The following is a 14,965-nucleotide window of genomic DNA, read 5'->3' as shown; positions in this document are numbered from 1 at the left end:
CGAATCCCACATCGGGCTCCCGGTGCATGGAGCCTGCTTCTTCCTCCGCCTATGTCTCTGCCTCTCTCTCTCTCTCTGTGACTATCATAAATAAATAAAAAAAAAATTAAAAAAAAAAAAAAGAACAAAGACTGTAATAAAAGAGAAAGAGGGCCACTATATTGATTAAAAGGTCAATCCAGCAAGAATATATAACATTTATAAATATACACCCAACATAGGAGCACCAGAATATATAGAGCAAATAATAACAGACCTAAAGGGAGAAGTTATGACTAATGCAATAATAGTAGGGGACTTTAACATTCCATTGTCATCCAAACAAAATCAGTAAGGAAATGTTGGCCTTAAAGAATGTATTAGACCACATGGACTTAATAGGTATATACAGAACATCCCATCCAAAAGCAGAAGAATACACATTCTTCTCAAGTGCACATGGAACATTCTCCAGGATAGATCATATGTTAGGCCATAAAATAGTAAATACAAAAAGGTAAAAATCATGTCAAGCATCTTTTCTGACCACAATGGTATAAAACTAGAAATCAATTATAAGAAGAAAACTGGAAAAACTACAAATACATGGAAATTAAACAACGTGTTACTGAACAACTATTGGATCATTAGAAGAAATCAAAGGAGAAATTAAGCACCTAGAAACAAATGAAAACAGAAACACAACATACTAAAAGGTATGGGATCCAGAAAAAGTGGTTCTAAGAGGGAAGCCCAAGTGATAAATGCCTATTATCAAAAAACAAGAAAGATCTCAAACAACCTAACTTTACACCTCACTGAGAACAAACAAAACCCAAAATTAGGAGGAAGGGAATAATAAAGGATCAGAGTGGAAATAAATGAAATAGAGACAATAAAAAAATAGAAAAACATCAATGTAACAAAAAGCTGGTTCTTTAAAAAGATAAACAAAATAGACAAACCTTAGCTAGATTGGCCATGAAAAACAGAGGGCTCAAATAAATAAAAACAAAAATGAAAAAGGAGAGGTTACAACTGATACCACAGAAATACAAAGGATCATAAGAGGCTACCGTGAATTGAATGACAGTGCTAAGGATGTGTCTTGGGGCAGGTGGAAAGGGAATGGGAGATGTATATAGGAAGACAGGGAAGCACTTCCCTCTCTGTATTTCTGAAACATTTCACTAAATTATACTTAACAACACATGGTGCTAATGTTTTCTGAACCATTCTATTGGATTATTTTTAGCTGGTTGCAACCCATACTGATCTCATGACCTTTTAAAGGTTATACAGCTGGCACTATGAAAACCACTTTCCCATAGACCTACCCACTTGGTCAGTGAATGCCGTTGACTAGCAATTACTGGCTTTTGTATGTGTAAATGTTATGGAGTAACACCTTTGTAAAAAATATTATGGTTCTAAGAACTGGCTGATAAAACCAGGGCTTTAGGGGCATTTCTTTACATTTTTCTCCTCTGTTAAACTGGAAGCCTTGAGAGGACAAGGACTATTCATTTATCATTGTGCTGCCAATACCTAATCATGGTGGATGTTCAATAAATAGAGTGAATAAACAGTTTGATGAACGTTACTACAGTACTATTGTTTGAATCCATTTTTCTGAAATACTGGAAGTTATTTTTAAGACAATTCTTATTTATGATGAATTTAGAAAGGAACTTGTGAAGGATAAAAAAAGAGAGACTACTATGAACAATTATATACCAACAAACTGGACAACTGAGAAAGGATGGATAAATTCCTAAAAACTTGCAATCTTCTAAGACTGAATCATAAAGAAATAAAAAATCTGAATAGACCAATTACTGGGAGACAATTAAGAACCTCCCAACAGGGACGCCTGGTTGGCTCAGTGGTTGAACATCTGCCTTCATCTCAGGTCATGATCCCAGGGTCCTGGGATCGAGTACTGCATCAGGCTCCTCGCAAGGAACCTGCCTCTCCCTCTGCCTGTGTCTCTCTGCCTCTCTCTGTGTGTCTGTGATGAATAAAGAGAATCTTTAAATTAAAAAAAAAAAAAGAAAGAAAAACCTCCAAACAAACAGAAGTCCAAGACCAGACAGCTTCATCGATAAATTCTACCAAACATTCAATGATTTAATACTTACCCTTTCAAACTCTTCCAAAAAATTAAAGAGGAGGGAGTGCTTCCAAGTTCATTTTACAAGGCCAGTATTACCCTGATACCAAAACCAGATAAGGAGCTCACTTCAGCAGCACATACACCAAAACCAGATAAGGACACCACAAAAAAGAAAGGATGAAAGAAATTTATAGGCCAATATCCCTGATGAACATAGATGCAAAATCCTCAACAAACTATTAGCAAACTGAGTTCAACAATACATTAAAAGTATCATATACCATAAAGAAGTGGGATTTATTCCAGGGATGCAAGAGTGATTCACCATCTACAAATTAGTCATTGTGATACACAATATTAACAAAAGGAAAGATAACAATGATGATCATCTCATCATTGAGATGCAGAAAAGCATTTGACAAAATTCAACATCCATTTATGGTTTTAAAAAGCTCAACTAAGTGGGTACAGAGGGTACGTACATATCTTAACATAATGAAAGCCATATATGACAAACCCGCAGCTAATACTCAATGGATAAAACCTGAAAGCTTTTCTCTGAGATCAAGAACAAGACAAAGATGCCCACTCTCACCACTTTTATGCAACAGTCTTGGAAATGCTAGCTACAGCAATTACACAAGAAAAAGAAAAGGCATATAAATTGGAAAGGAGGAAGTAAAATTGTCACTGTTTGCAGATGACTAAAGACTCCACCAAAAAAAAAAACCTTTTAGAACTAATAAATGAATTAAATAAAGTTGCATGATACAAAATCAATGTAAAAAAATCTGTTGCATTTCTATACACTAATAACAAACTATCAGAGAAATAAAAAAAAAAAAAACAGTTCCATCTACAGTTGCATAAAAAAGAAAAAATATCTAGGAATACAATTAACCAAGGAGGTGAAAAGCCTTATAAAACTATAAGATATTGATTAAAGAAATTAAAGAAGACACAAATAAATGGAAAGATATTATTCCATGCTGTTGGATTGGAAGAATTAATATCATTAAAATATCCATCTGCCCAAAGCAGTCAACAGATTCAATGCAAACCCTATCAAAATTCCAACAGTATTTTTCACAGAACTAGAACATATATTCTAAAATTTATAGGGAACCACCAAAGACCCCAAGACCCCAAGCAACCAAAACAGTCTTGAGGAAGAACAAAGCCAGAGATATTATGTGCCTTGACTTCAAACTATACTACAAAGCTATAGTAATCAGAACAGTATGGCAGTGGCACAAAAACAGACATAAAGATCAGTGGAGCAGAATAGAGAGCCCAGAAATAAACCTAAATTATGGGTATACAATGAGGAATGAATAGTCTCTTCAATAAATAGTATTGGGAAAACTGGACAGCTACATGCAAAAGAATGAAATTGGACCACTTTCTTATGCCATATACAAAAATTAACTCAAAATGGATTAAAGACCTGATTGTAAGATCTGAAACTATAAAACTGCTAGAATAAAATACAGGTTGTAAACTCCTTTTGACATCAGATGTTTTTATGAATCTGACTCCAAAAGCAAGGGGAAACAAAAGCAAAAATAAACAAGCGGGACTAAATCAAACTAAAAAGCTTCTGCACAATGAAGGAAATCATCAACAAAATGAAAACAGAACCTACCAAATGGGAGAAAATATTTGCAAATGATATATATATATATATATATATATATATATATATATATATCCAAAAATTATAAAGAAATCTTACAACTCAATAACAACAAAAATAATATCTGATTAAAAAATGGGCAGAGGGGGCAGCCCCGGTGGCACAGTGGTTTAGCGCCGCCTGCAGCCCAGGGCCTGATCCTGGAGACCCGGGATCCAGTCCCACATCGGCTCCCTGCGTGGAGCCTGCTTCTCCCTCTGCCTCTCTCTCGCTCGCTCTGTGTCTCTCATGAGTTAATAAAATAAAATCTTAAAAAAAAAAAAATGGGCAGAGGATCTGAATAGACATGTTCCCAAAGGAGACATACAGCTGGCCAACAGGTACCTGAAAAGATGCTCAGCATCTCTAATCATCAGGGAAATGCAAATCAAAGCCACAGTGGGGTATCACCTAACACCAGAGTCAGAATGACTATTATCAAAAAGATAAGTGTTGGCAAGGATGTGGAGAAAAGAGACCTCTCATGCATTATTGCTGGGAATGTAAATCTGTGCAGCCACTCTAGAAAACAATATGGAGATTCCTCATAAAATTAAAAATAGAACTACCACAGGATCTAGCAATTCCAATGCTGAGCATCTACCCAAAGAAAATGAAAACACTCATTTGAAAAGATACATACAGTACTCTGTTCACTGTAGCATTATTTACAATAGCCAAGATATAGAAGCAACCTAAATGTGTCCTTCAGTGGATGAATAGATAAAGGGTGTGTGTGTCTGTGTGTGTACACATACATGCATACATTGTGTATCTATTGGGTGTGTGTGTTTTCATATATATATATATATATATATATATATATATACTACTCAGCCATGAAGAATGGAATGTTGCCATTTGAGACAACACAGATGGACCTTGAGGATATTATACTAAGAGAAAGAAGTCAGAGGAGAACAGATACCACCTGATTTCACTTAATATGTGGAATCTAAAAAACAAACAAGCAAAACCAAACCGAACCCAGACTCCTAGAGAACAGATCGGTGGTTGCCAGAGGGAAGGGGGTTAAGGTGGTGTGAGATGGGTAAAGGAGATCAAGAAGTACAGACTCCCAGTTATAAGATGACTAAGTCATGGGGATTAATGTATAGCATGTGGAATATAGTCACTAAGATTATAGTAACTTTGTAGGGTGACAGTACAACAGTACAACTAGACAGTGTGGTGATCAATTCACACTGTATACAAATGTCGAGTCACTGTGTTGTACATCGAGACTAGTACAATATTGTATGTCAGTTATACCTCAATAGAAAAGAAAAGATAGGAAAGGAAGAGGCCCCTTGGAAGTTGAGGGCTTAATTATGGAGAATGCTTATTACTGAGTGTTGCAATAGCGAGAGGCTTGTGCCACAGTTAGGTCTGAAAGTGAAACAATTCCAGAGAATCAGGATCCTTCCAGGGTATTTATTGCTTAGAGAAAACTATTCACCCCCTCCAGATGAGTCAGCAGACAGGGAAACTGAGGACCGAGGCAGGCAGCAAAAGCATCTTGTCAACTGAAATCTATATCCATCCACCAGTGTCTGATTCAGCTGGCCCTCTTGACATACCCAACAGGCCAAGAGTTCAAAAGGCAGCTTGTTTATGGGAAATTTGAAGACAAGATAAAGTGTCTGTGATAAAATAACCTTGAAAAATCCCCAGCATCATAGAAATTTGGTTTCATACTTAGAGGGTAGTGTCTCGTGTTTGGCAATCCTTTGCTCTTTGTTCTGCTGCTGAGATTTCTCTTTCCTCCCCACCCCCACCCTCTGATTTCTAGATGCACCTTTGGGTCTAGGGCCCACTCCCCTGTTGAGGTCCCCTTCTCAACAGCAGGCCCCCAAAATATCTTGGCTCGGCACCATAAACACATCTTTATCAAAGGTCATGTTAAGTCTGGGGAGGAAAATTCCTCCCTGGTAGAGCAGAACAGCAAATGAAAATAGAAGGTGACCTTCCAGGCTGCGAGTGGCATCTGTATGTGGGTGCTGACAGGCGGGACCGGGCCCTCCCTCAGGAGGGGGTGGGACTCTGGTCTGGATTGGAGCTGTCGACATCCCCGGTTATGCTGACTTTGGGCTTTGTCTTTTGATTTAGGTGGAAGACTACCTGTTTGAAAAAGCAGAAATCAACTTTTGGGCCGAGACCCTGATCTTCGTGAAATACCTCCACGAGCACCTCCTCCGTCTTCTCTCCACGTCCAGCTGCCGTCCCCTCAGCCCTGAAAGCCTCTGCCATCTCCGCAGGACAGCATCAGAGCAGGGCCACCTCCTTTCGCAGCTCTTCAGAGAGCTGCCCCCAGCTGCTGAGTTCTTGAAGACCGTGGAATTCACACGACTGCGCATTCAGGAGGAGAGGACTCTGGCTTGCCTGCAGCTGCTGGCCTTTCTAGAAGGAAAGGAAAGGGAAGATACCCCCGTCCGCAGGGCTTCAGACTCACCTGCAGAAGCGAATCAGTTTACTCTTGCCAAAACAGAAACAGCTCATTGAAGAAAGACTTTGGGGGGTGGGGTGGGGGCAGACCGTTCCCCCCACTAAATCTGCTGGGAATCCATGGAACATAAATTCAAATATGTTCTCCCTTTGTGGGTCTAGTCTCTCTGTCCCTTCCTGCAGAGTTTTTCTCCAGTTCATTCATTCAGGGCAGCCTGGGTTTTTGCAGCTACTGTAGGAAGTGAGGCTACCACGTTGAATATTTACTCTGCTCCCAGGTGCTGGCCACCTGCAGACCTGAATTCGCCTTTTTTCTTCCTCCACGACCTCGCACATCCAGGCCTAGCCAGCCGGCATTTTCTGGAAACTGACTGTACAGAACTGGATTTTAACTCATGATTTTCTCTTCTTTTTCCCACTGCATAGAAGAGCTGGATTCGTTGGCAGGCAGCCCACTGGGTCAGAATTCCAAATTTTATTCCATTTTAGCTAAGGCAGAAGTATGTTCCGAATGTTGGCTCCTGGGAGAATTCAAGATCAACTGTATAGAAATAGTTTTGTTTTTACTCTCCACATGTGCCCAAGCCCTGTGGCGACCTGCACATGCCATCCGAATTATTAAAAGAGCTCCTACCCACAAAAGTGTTTGTGCTAAGGCCAGGAAACCTGATTTTACCACCCACTGGAAAGCACAGACCCTTGGTTGTTAGAAGGAAGTGCAGGGAAGAGAAAGCCAGAGTAAATGATTTCTTCGATGTCTACGCTGACTACTGTCATTTTCTTGGTGGCAATAACAAGATTCTCATTTAAGATGTCAGAAAACAGGGACACCTGGGTGGTTCAGCGGTTGAACGCCTGCCTTTGGCTTGGGGTGTGATCCCGGAGTTCCAGAATCGAGTCCCACGTTGGGCTCCCTGCATGGAGCATGCTCCTCCCCTGCCTATGTCTCTCTCCCTCTGTGTGTGTGTGTCTCTCATGAATAAATAAATAAAATCTTTTTAAAAAAATATTAGAAAACACATTTATCCATTTCAGTGTTTGAATCTAGACGCCTGGCCTTTGGAATCCGGACCCAGTCCTGTTCCTCTGATATCCAGCAGGTGTCGCTCTTGCATACATTTTGCTGCTAGTCCTGTGTTTCATTGCCTTGCCATTTTCTACTTAAGATTTCAGAATAAGCGTTACCTACAGACAGCTATCTTGAAATTCATAGCTTGGATTGGCCATAGCCTCATCCATATTCATTTTTCATCCTGGAAAAAGCCATTTTAGTATTATGTAAAGTTGGTCTAGCCTTTTTGGTCTGTCAATAGTTTGGGGTTTTTTTTTTAAGATTTTTTTTATTTATTTATTCATGAGAGGTGGGGGGGAGGCAGAGGGAGAAGCAGGATCCCTGCAGGAAGCCTGATGTGGGACTCAATCCTGGGACCCTGGGATCACACCTGAGCCAAAGGCAGACGGTTCAACCACTGAACCACCCACTCATCCCAGTAGTTTTAAATATGTCTCAGGTGAGCGGTCACTTGGAATTATGTTAAAGGGGCAGCTTATTTTTTTTTTTTTTAAGATTTATTGCTGAGACAGAGAGAGAGGCAGAGAGAAGCAGGCTCCATGCAGGGAGCCCGAGGTGGGACTCGGGACTCGATCCTGAGTCTCCAGGATCACGCCCTGGGCTGAAGGCGGCGGTAAACCGCTGAGCCACCCGGGCTGCCTTAAAGGAGCAGTTTAGAGGAGTGAGAGTTTGATATAATTTTCTACTGCAGAAAGGCTCGTATTTTGAATGTGTTCTCTTCAAAAGAAAACCACCTAATACTAAAAATACAGCTGTGCTGGAAATGTAGAGAAAAGGCAGGGAATGAAGGGAAACCTAGAGTCCAAAGTTTTGTCCTAAAGAGAACAGGAGATTCTTGGTGGTTTTGCACTATGCCACTCAAAATGTGTTTTTTGTGATCCTGAATTAATTACCTGGTTGGGCATCTGTGTAGCCCACACTTGGAAAGTTGCCAGTCTAATCTTTTTTTTTCTTTTTTTAAATTTTATTTATTTATTTATTCATGAGAGACACAGAGAGAAGCAGAGACACAGAGGGAGAAGCAGGATCCTCAATGGGAGCCCCATGCGGGACTCAATCCAGAGACCCCAGGACCACACCCTGAGCTGAAAGCAGATGCTCAACCACTAAGCCAACCAGGCATCTCCCCAACATTTCTTTTTGTTCTGAGAAGACCTGACTGGGTGAGAAGTCAGGGAATCTTTGGCATGATGCAGTGACGACCATGGTTCAATAACTATGAAACTGGCCCAGCAAAGCCCAGCTCACTGGAAAAGACCAGCATTCCTTTTTTTCTCCATTTAAAATGAAATAAAAGCAGTTACATAATAATAAAAACACTTTATACCAGCAGGTACTCTGTACCAAAACCTGTACTACAGCATATTTACACGTAATCCCCAGGTTCCTTCTACGAAGCCTGCAGAGTGGGTGTTCTCAGGGCTGCCGACTGGGAATCACCCCAGATTTTGATGTTGGCTGGCTGTGGCCGGCCTGGAAGGACAGGAGGGACAGATGTTTCTCCTGGTTTTGTATGTGAAATCTTGTTACTGACCTACAATAGCAGTGGCTAAGGAAATGGCTGTTTCACATTGCCTGATGCATTCCCAGGAGAATCTTGGAGTACTACTGTCAGGGCTACCCTGGAACTCCCGTGTTTGGGGTCATTCCAACAAAGAACAAAACAACAATTGGGGTTCTTGGGCACTCCTGGCTGTGTCAGCCACAGTTGCCCAGCACTGCCTGGGGGCCAGTGTAGGCTGGGTGCTGCAATCACCCAGAGCGAAGGAGTCACCTGTTCTGAGGTCACTGCCCTTGGCTCCAAGCTAGAGGGTCCAAGATTCCGTGCCCCGAGGTCTGCACACATGATTCTGCGCACCTCTACCCATCTGGCCACAGCTCAGAGACCTGGCTATCTCCATTTCTATGCTTTGTCAACTTGGTTTAATAAACAATAAGGGTTATACCTGTTGCTCCTTTATACATCTTAACAGGTAACTCATTTGCACCTTGACAAAGATGAGAGATGAGTAAAGCAGGAATTCTCTTAGTTTTATAATGAAATCCACGTACCAAAGAGATTATGTGATTTGCCTAGGATCACATGGCCTGGAAGGGGCAGGGCCTGAACTCCAGCCCTGTTTCTGATCCCAAAGTCCTTGCAGCCCTGTGTGGACTCTAGCTCTGTGGGTGGCGGTGTGGGGAGTTACAGCAGCCAACGGGCACTCGGAGCAGTCAGTTCCAGGAGTGACAGGCCCGGCGCGTCCCCTTCCAGCTTCAGGAAGGGAAAAAACCAGGAGGAAACAGCGAGAAAGATCAACTTTGGGAAGGGGCGTGGGTTGCTTCCTCCCCTAGAGGGACCTGGGCCTTCCAGCAGGCCCCGTGCAGCCTAGGCCGCCAGGTGTGCGAGATCCTGGGCCCGCTCCACCTCTCTTTGGCAGCCTGTTTCCTCGCAGGGTGAGAGGTGTCCTGGACCAGCCCCCAGATCTGCCCGAACCGGGGCGTCAGCCGCTTTAGCCTAACTGGGCGCTAGGGGGGGTGTCCGCCCCATCCCCGGAGGGAGCCCGGTGGCCAAGGCATTTCCCAGGCTTTTTAGGGTGTGGAACCGGCGGGCGAGCCCGCGTGAGCGTCCTCGGTGCCCAGCCCCGCCCGGCCGCCGGCCTGCCCCAGCCACAGGCTGCGGCCCACCGCGAGCTAACGCAGGGCGCGGCGCCCCCAGCGGCCGGGGAGGGAAGGGGCGTAGAGGGCGCGCCCCAGCCAGCCGCTAGCTGCGCCCCGACTCCGGGAGGGCAGGAGAAGGCCGGGCCGAGGGGCGGCCGGACGCAGCGGCGGGAAGTCGCCTCCAGGCCTGCGCTGCCCTCCCGCCGGCCCTCCCGGCCTCCCAGCCGGCTCCCCCGCCCGGGACGCTCCGCGCCACTCCGCGCCTTTGGCCCAGGCTCAAGGTCTTGTGATGTGATTAGCAAAGCCAGCGCCTTGTCCTCGGACACTCGGCCCAGCCCGGCAGGCCTCGGCGCTGAAGCCCTGTTTACTGCAGCCTGGGCGGGGAGGGGGGCGGAGAATCGGGCCCAGGCTCCTCCGGGCGAGACTGCCGCGGCGGCCGCCCGCGTGGCCGCTCCCGCCCCACCCCCACCGCGCCTCCACGTGCAGTCGGGATGGAGCCGCCACCCACCGGACGCACGCCCTGAGCCCCCGCCCCCCGACCGGAGCACCCTTTGCGAGCCAGCCGGGCCGCGCGGACCGTTGCGATATTCTTGCATTTTGCAATTCCCGCGCCCGGTATAAAAACCCAGAGTGGGAGATAAAAGCTCCGCGATTTTGCCTAGCAGGATCGGGCGGGGACAGACACGTCCAGGGCTGCAGAGCCCCGGCCACGTTAAACGTGCAGGGGATTTCCAACAGCGCGGCCCCGGCGGAGGGGGGCCTTATCTTCCCGCCGCCACCCAGCAGCACCCATCAGGGACGAGCTCTCCACGCCGCCGCGGGCGCCCCGGCAGCCCGCCCCGCCCCGAGGCCTCCCGCCCCCTCCCCCCCAGGAAAAAAAAATTGGCGGCGGCCAATGGGAGGCCACGGAGGCGCTTGACGTCCGCGAGCCGGCGGGCGGCGTTGCCTGGAGACCCCGGCGGGGTCAGCGTTCTGTCCCCTCCCCCGGCACGCCCGCCCCGCCGCTGCCGCGCTCCCGGGCTCTATATAGGGCGCGCGCTCGCGGGCCGCGGAGTTCCAGCAGTCCGCGAGCTGTCGTCGGCTCCGCGCGGGGGGGGGGCGGGCCGGGCACCCCGGGGCGCGGAGGAGCGCTCCCTGCTTCTCTCCTTTCCCCCCACTCCGCACTCCCGGGCAGCCCCGAGGACGGTCCGCGCCGCTCCCCCGTCCCTGCCGTCGCGTCCCCCGGCAAACTTTCGGTCCCTCCCCCGCCCCTCGCCCGTTATTCGTCGTGGCTCGAGCCCGGCCGCGCCGCCCCGAGGGCTCCTGCGGACCTCCCCGCTGCGGCTCCGACCATTACGGGATCCAGAAACATGTCGACCACACTTCTGTCCGCCTTCTACGATATCGACTTCTTGTGCAAGGTACGCGAGGGAGCACGGAGGAGGGAGGACGGCGGGCGGGCCTTCAGACGCCGCCTCTGCCCTCGGCTTCGGGCGCAGCCCTCCCCACCTTGACTTTGGGGCCGGGAGGAGTCGCCGGAGGCCGCTGCGGCGTGTGCTCGTGCCGTGTGGGCGGGGAGGAGGACGGGGAGGAAGGGCAGAGCGAGCCGCCGCCGCCGCCGCCGCCGCCGGCCTCCTCCGGCGCCGACCGCGGCCACGCTGCCCGGGGCTTCCCGGACGGGCTCTGCGCCGCCCAGGCCGGCGGCCCGCGGGCTGAGGACCCCAGGGCGAGTCCCAGCGTGGCTCGGGGGGGGAGTCGGCCCCTCCCCGCGCGAGCTTGATGTGGTTGTTTTTTTTTTTTTTCTTAACTTTGCGCGTGTACGGGTGGGGGGGGGGGGGGGGCCGAGTCGAAAAACCTGCAGAAAGGAAGACGACTCCGGAGTCCCGAAGTTCCTCCGCGGCTCGCCCCGACTCTCCCCTCCCTTTCCGTGCCTCACCCCGTCCTCGCCCCCCTCCTTTTGGCAGACGGAGAAATCCCTGGCCAACCTCAATCTGAACATGCTGGACAAGAAGGCGGTGGGGACGCCCGTGGCCGCCGCCCCGAGCTCGGGCTTCACGCCGGGCTTTCTCCGACGGCACTCGGCCAGCAACCTGCACGCGCTCGCCCACCCCGCGCCCAGCGCCGGCAGCTGCTCGCCCAAGTTCCCGGGCGCGGCTAACGGCGGCAGCTGCGGCAGCGGGGCGGCGGGCGGCGCGGCCTCCTACGGCACCCTCAAGGAGCCGTCGGGGGGCGGCGGCACCGCCCTGCTCAACAAGGAGAACAAGTTTCGGGACCGCTCGTTCAGCGAGAACGGCGAGCGCAGCCAGCACCTCTTGCACCTGCAGCAGCAGCAGCAGCAGCAGAAGGGGGGCGGCGGCGGCGGCGGCGGCGGCGGCTCCCAGATCAACTCGACCCGCTACAAGACTGAGCTGTGCCGGCCCTTCGAGGAGAGCGGCACGTGCAAGTACGGCGAGAAGTGCCAGTTCGCGCACGGCTTCCACGAGCTGCGCAGCCTCACCCGGCACCCCAAGTACAAGACGGAGCTGTGCCGCACCTTCCACACCATCGGCTTCTGCCCCTACGGGCCGCGCTGCCACTTCATCCACAACGCGGACGAGCGGCGGCCCGCGCCGTCGGGGGGCGCCTCCGGGGACCTGCGCGCCTTCAGCGCGCGGGACGCGCTGCACCTGGGCTTCCCCCGCGAGCCGCGGCCCAAGCTCCATCACAGCCTCAGCTTCTCGGGCTTCCCGTCGGGCCACCACCAGCCCCCGGGCGGCCTCGAGTCGCCGCTGCTGCTCGACAGCCCCACGTCGCGCACGCCGCCGCCGCCGCCCTCCTGCTCCTCGGCCTCGTCCTGCTCCTCGTCCGCTTCGTCCTGCTCGTCGGCCTCCACGCCCTCGGGCGCCCCGACGTGCTGCCCCTCGGCCGCGGCCGCGGCGGCGCTGCTGTACGGCAGCGGGGGCGCCGAGGACCTGCTGGCGCCGGGCGCCCCGTGCGCGGCCTGCTCGTCCGCCTCGTGCGCCAACAACGCCTTCGCCTTCGGCCCGGAGCTGAGCAGCCTCATCACGCCGCTCGCCATCCAGACGCACAGCTTCGCCACGGTGGCGGCCGCCTACTACCGCAGCCAGCAGCAGCAGCAGGGCCTGGGGCCGCCCGCGCCGCCCGCGCCGCCCGGCGCGCCCCTCCCCGCCAGCGCCGCCGCGCCGCCCTCGCCGCCCTTCGGCTTCCAGCTGCCGCGCCGCCTGTCCGAGTCGCCCGTGTTCGACGCGCCCCCGAGCCCCCCGGACTCGCTGTCGGACCGCGACAGCTACCTGAGCGGCTCCCTGAGCTCGGGCAGCCTCAGCGGCTCCGAGTCCCCCAGCCTCGACCCCGGCCGCCGCCTGCCCATCTTCAGCCGCCTGTCCATCTCCGACGACTGAGGCAAGAGGGCGCCAGCGAGGAGGAGGAGGAGGAGGAGGAGGAAGGGAAGGCCAGGCCGCCCCGGGGGTGCTGGAGGGCGCCCCTGCCGCCCGCAGCCCCGGGAGCGCGGGGTGACCGGCCGCCAGCAGACTGCGGGGCCGCACCGAGCACTTGGACTCGAACTTGTGTGCCGGGAGGGGCCCCCACCCCTCCCCCTTTCGGTTTCCTCTCTTTTTTTTTTTTTGTTTTTTTAATTATTATTTTTATTATTATTACGAAGTTTTCATTCTTGTTGAGCAAAACAAAGCCAACGAACTTTTGTATTGATGAACAAAAATATTCACAACAGGGCAGTTGTGATGCGAACAGAACAAAAAAAAAAAAGGAAAAACCAAACACTTAAACTTTTTTAGGTCTCCTAGGAGTTTGGGACTTTAGGAAAAAAATAAAATAAAATCAACCCAGCACCAGCAGCTACCAACCACCATTCCATATCTTCACTTGAAAAGCATTAGTTACAGTCCAGATGTGGGAACTCTTATCTTGAAGTTCCTAATTGTCGTTTGTCTCAGACCAGTGTAAACAAACCAGCCAGCCACCACCTTGCTAAACCTCTAAGCTTCTGGAATCCAACATTCTACCAGGAATATGCCTTGATTGTAGTCCTCAGCTCCCTAGGTTTTTGTTTGTTTGACACCAAGTTTTTTTTGTCTGGAAAAAAAAAAAAAAACACCTGCATTCCAAAGTTTCCTACTGGTTACTGGTTTCATTGCCACCACTTAGTGGATGTTTAATTTTAGAACCATTTTGTCTGCTCTTTCTGGAAGCCTTGGGCAGAGCTTAGTTCGTAATCGTTGGGGGGAATAACTGCTGAATTTTTAGCTGTTTTGAGTTGATTCGCACCACTGCACCACAACTCAATATGAAAAAACTATTTAACTTATTTATTATCTTGTGAAAAGTATACATTGAAAATTTTGTTCATACTGTATTTATCAAGTATGATGAAAAGCAATAGATATATATTCTTTTATTATGTTAAATTATGATTGCCATTATTAATCGGCAAAATGTGGAGTGTATGTTCTTTTCACAGTAATATATGCCTTTTGTAACTTCACTTGGTTATTTTATTGTAAATGAGTAAAAAAAAATCTTAATTTAAGAGATTGTATGTAATATTTATTTCATTAATTTCTTTCCTTGTTTACGTAAATTTTGAAAGATTGCGTGATTTCTTTACAGAAATCTATCCTGATGCTGTGGAAGTAGTTTGAGGAATATCTTATGAGTTTTCTTAGAATGTATAATGGTTGTAGCCCATCCAACTTTAAAGAAGTGACCACATACTTTGCAAATCAGGCTTCAATGTGGCATGCTTTTCTCATTCCAACTTTTTAAATTAGCAAAAAGAAAAAAGGTCTTTTGTTTATTCCACCAATTCTACTGTGACATACTCTGCGTATAAAGACATGTAGCAATAATGGGGTGGGGGGTTAGTCTCACAGTGCCTTTGGAAGGGCCAGAACTTGCCTTAAATCTTCCTCAACCAAATAAGTATTTTTCTATTAGTGCTTGAGAGAATTTGAATGTAGGATGGGTTCAACTGCACAAAAGGAAAAGATATTTACCACTTTTTTTTATATAGATCTAAAGTGAAGAGGCCACCTCTTAGTGCTAA

General features: G+C 49.0%; 2 protein-coding genes across 3 annotated transcripts in view; both read left to right on the top strand.

Annotated features, from left to right (window-relative positions):
- The window catches only part of THADA (THADA armadillo repeat containing), a 329,408-nt gene extending 322,186 nt beyond the window's left edge, over positions 1–7,222 (top strand). For both annotated transcript variants that reach the window (XM_025992555.2, XM_025992556.2), the window contains exon 39: positions 5,880–7,222. In XM_025992555.2, the coding sequence (XP_025848340.2) occupies positions 5,880–6,272 (393 nt within the window). In that variant the 3' untranslated portion in view covers positions 6,273–7,222. The remainder of the gene's footprint in view (positions 1–5,879) is intronic.
- A 3,751-nt stretch (positions 7,223–10,973) lies between these two features.
- On the top strand, positions 10,974–13,745 carry ZFP36L2 (ZFP36 ring finger protein like 2). The gene is made up of 2 exons (XM_025992553.2): positions 10,974–11,327; positions 11,871–13,745. Exons 1-2 carry the CDS (start codon positions 11,277–11,279, stop codon positions 13,302–13,304), a joined length of 1,485 nt encoding a protein of 494 aa, XP_025848338.2. The 5' UTR covers positions 10,974–11,276; the 3' UTR covers positions 13,305–13,745.
- Positions 13,746–14,965: the final 1,220 nt, after the last annotated feature.

Source organism: Vulpes vulpes, chromosome 16 (genome assembly GCF_048418805.1).
Source record: "Vulpes vulpes isolate BD-2025 chromosome 16, VulVul3, whole genome shotgun sequence".
NCBI classification, from domain to species: Eukaryota; Metazoa; Chordata; class Mammalia; order Carnivora; family Canidae; genus Vulpes; species Vulpes vulpes.
The sequence above is the reverse complement of the archived record's forward strand: the minus strand, read 5'-3'. Positions and strand labels throughout refer to the sequence as shown.

Coding starts and splice junctions, on each gene's coding strand:
- ZFP36L2 (XM_025992553.2), top strand. CDS start 11,277: ATGTCGACCACACTTCTGTCCGCCTTCTACGATATCGACTTCTTGTGC. Junction 11,328..11,870: donor ATATCGACTTCTTGTGCAAG/GTACGCGAGGGA, acceptor TCCTTTTGGCAG/ACGGAGAAATCCCTGGCCAA.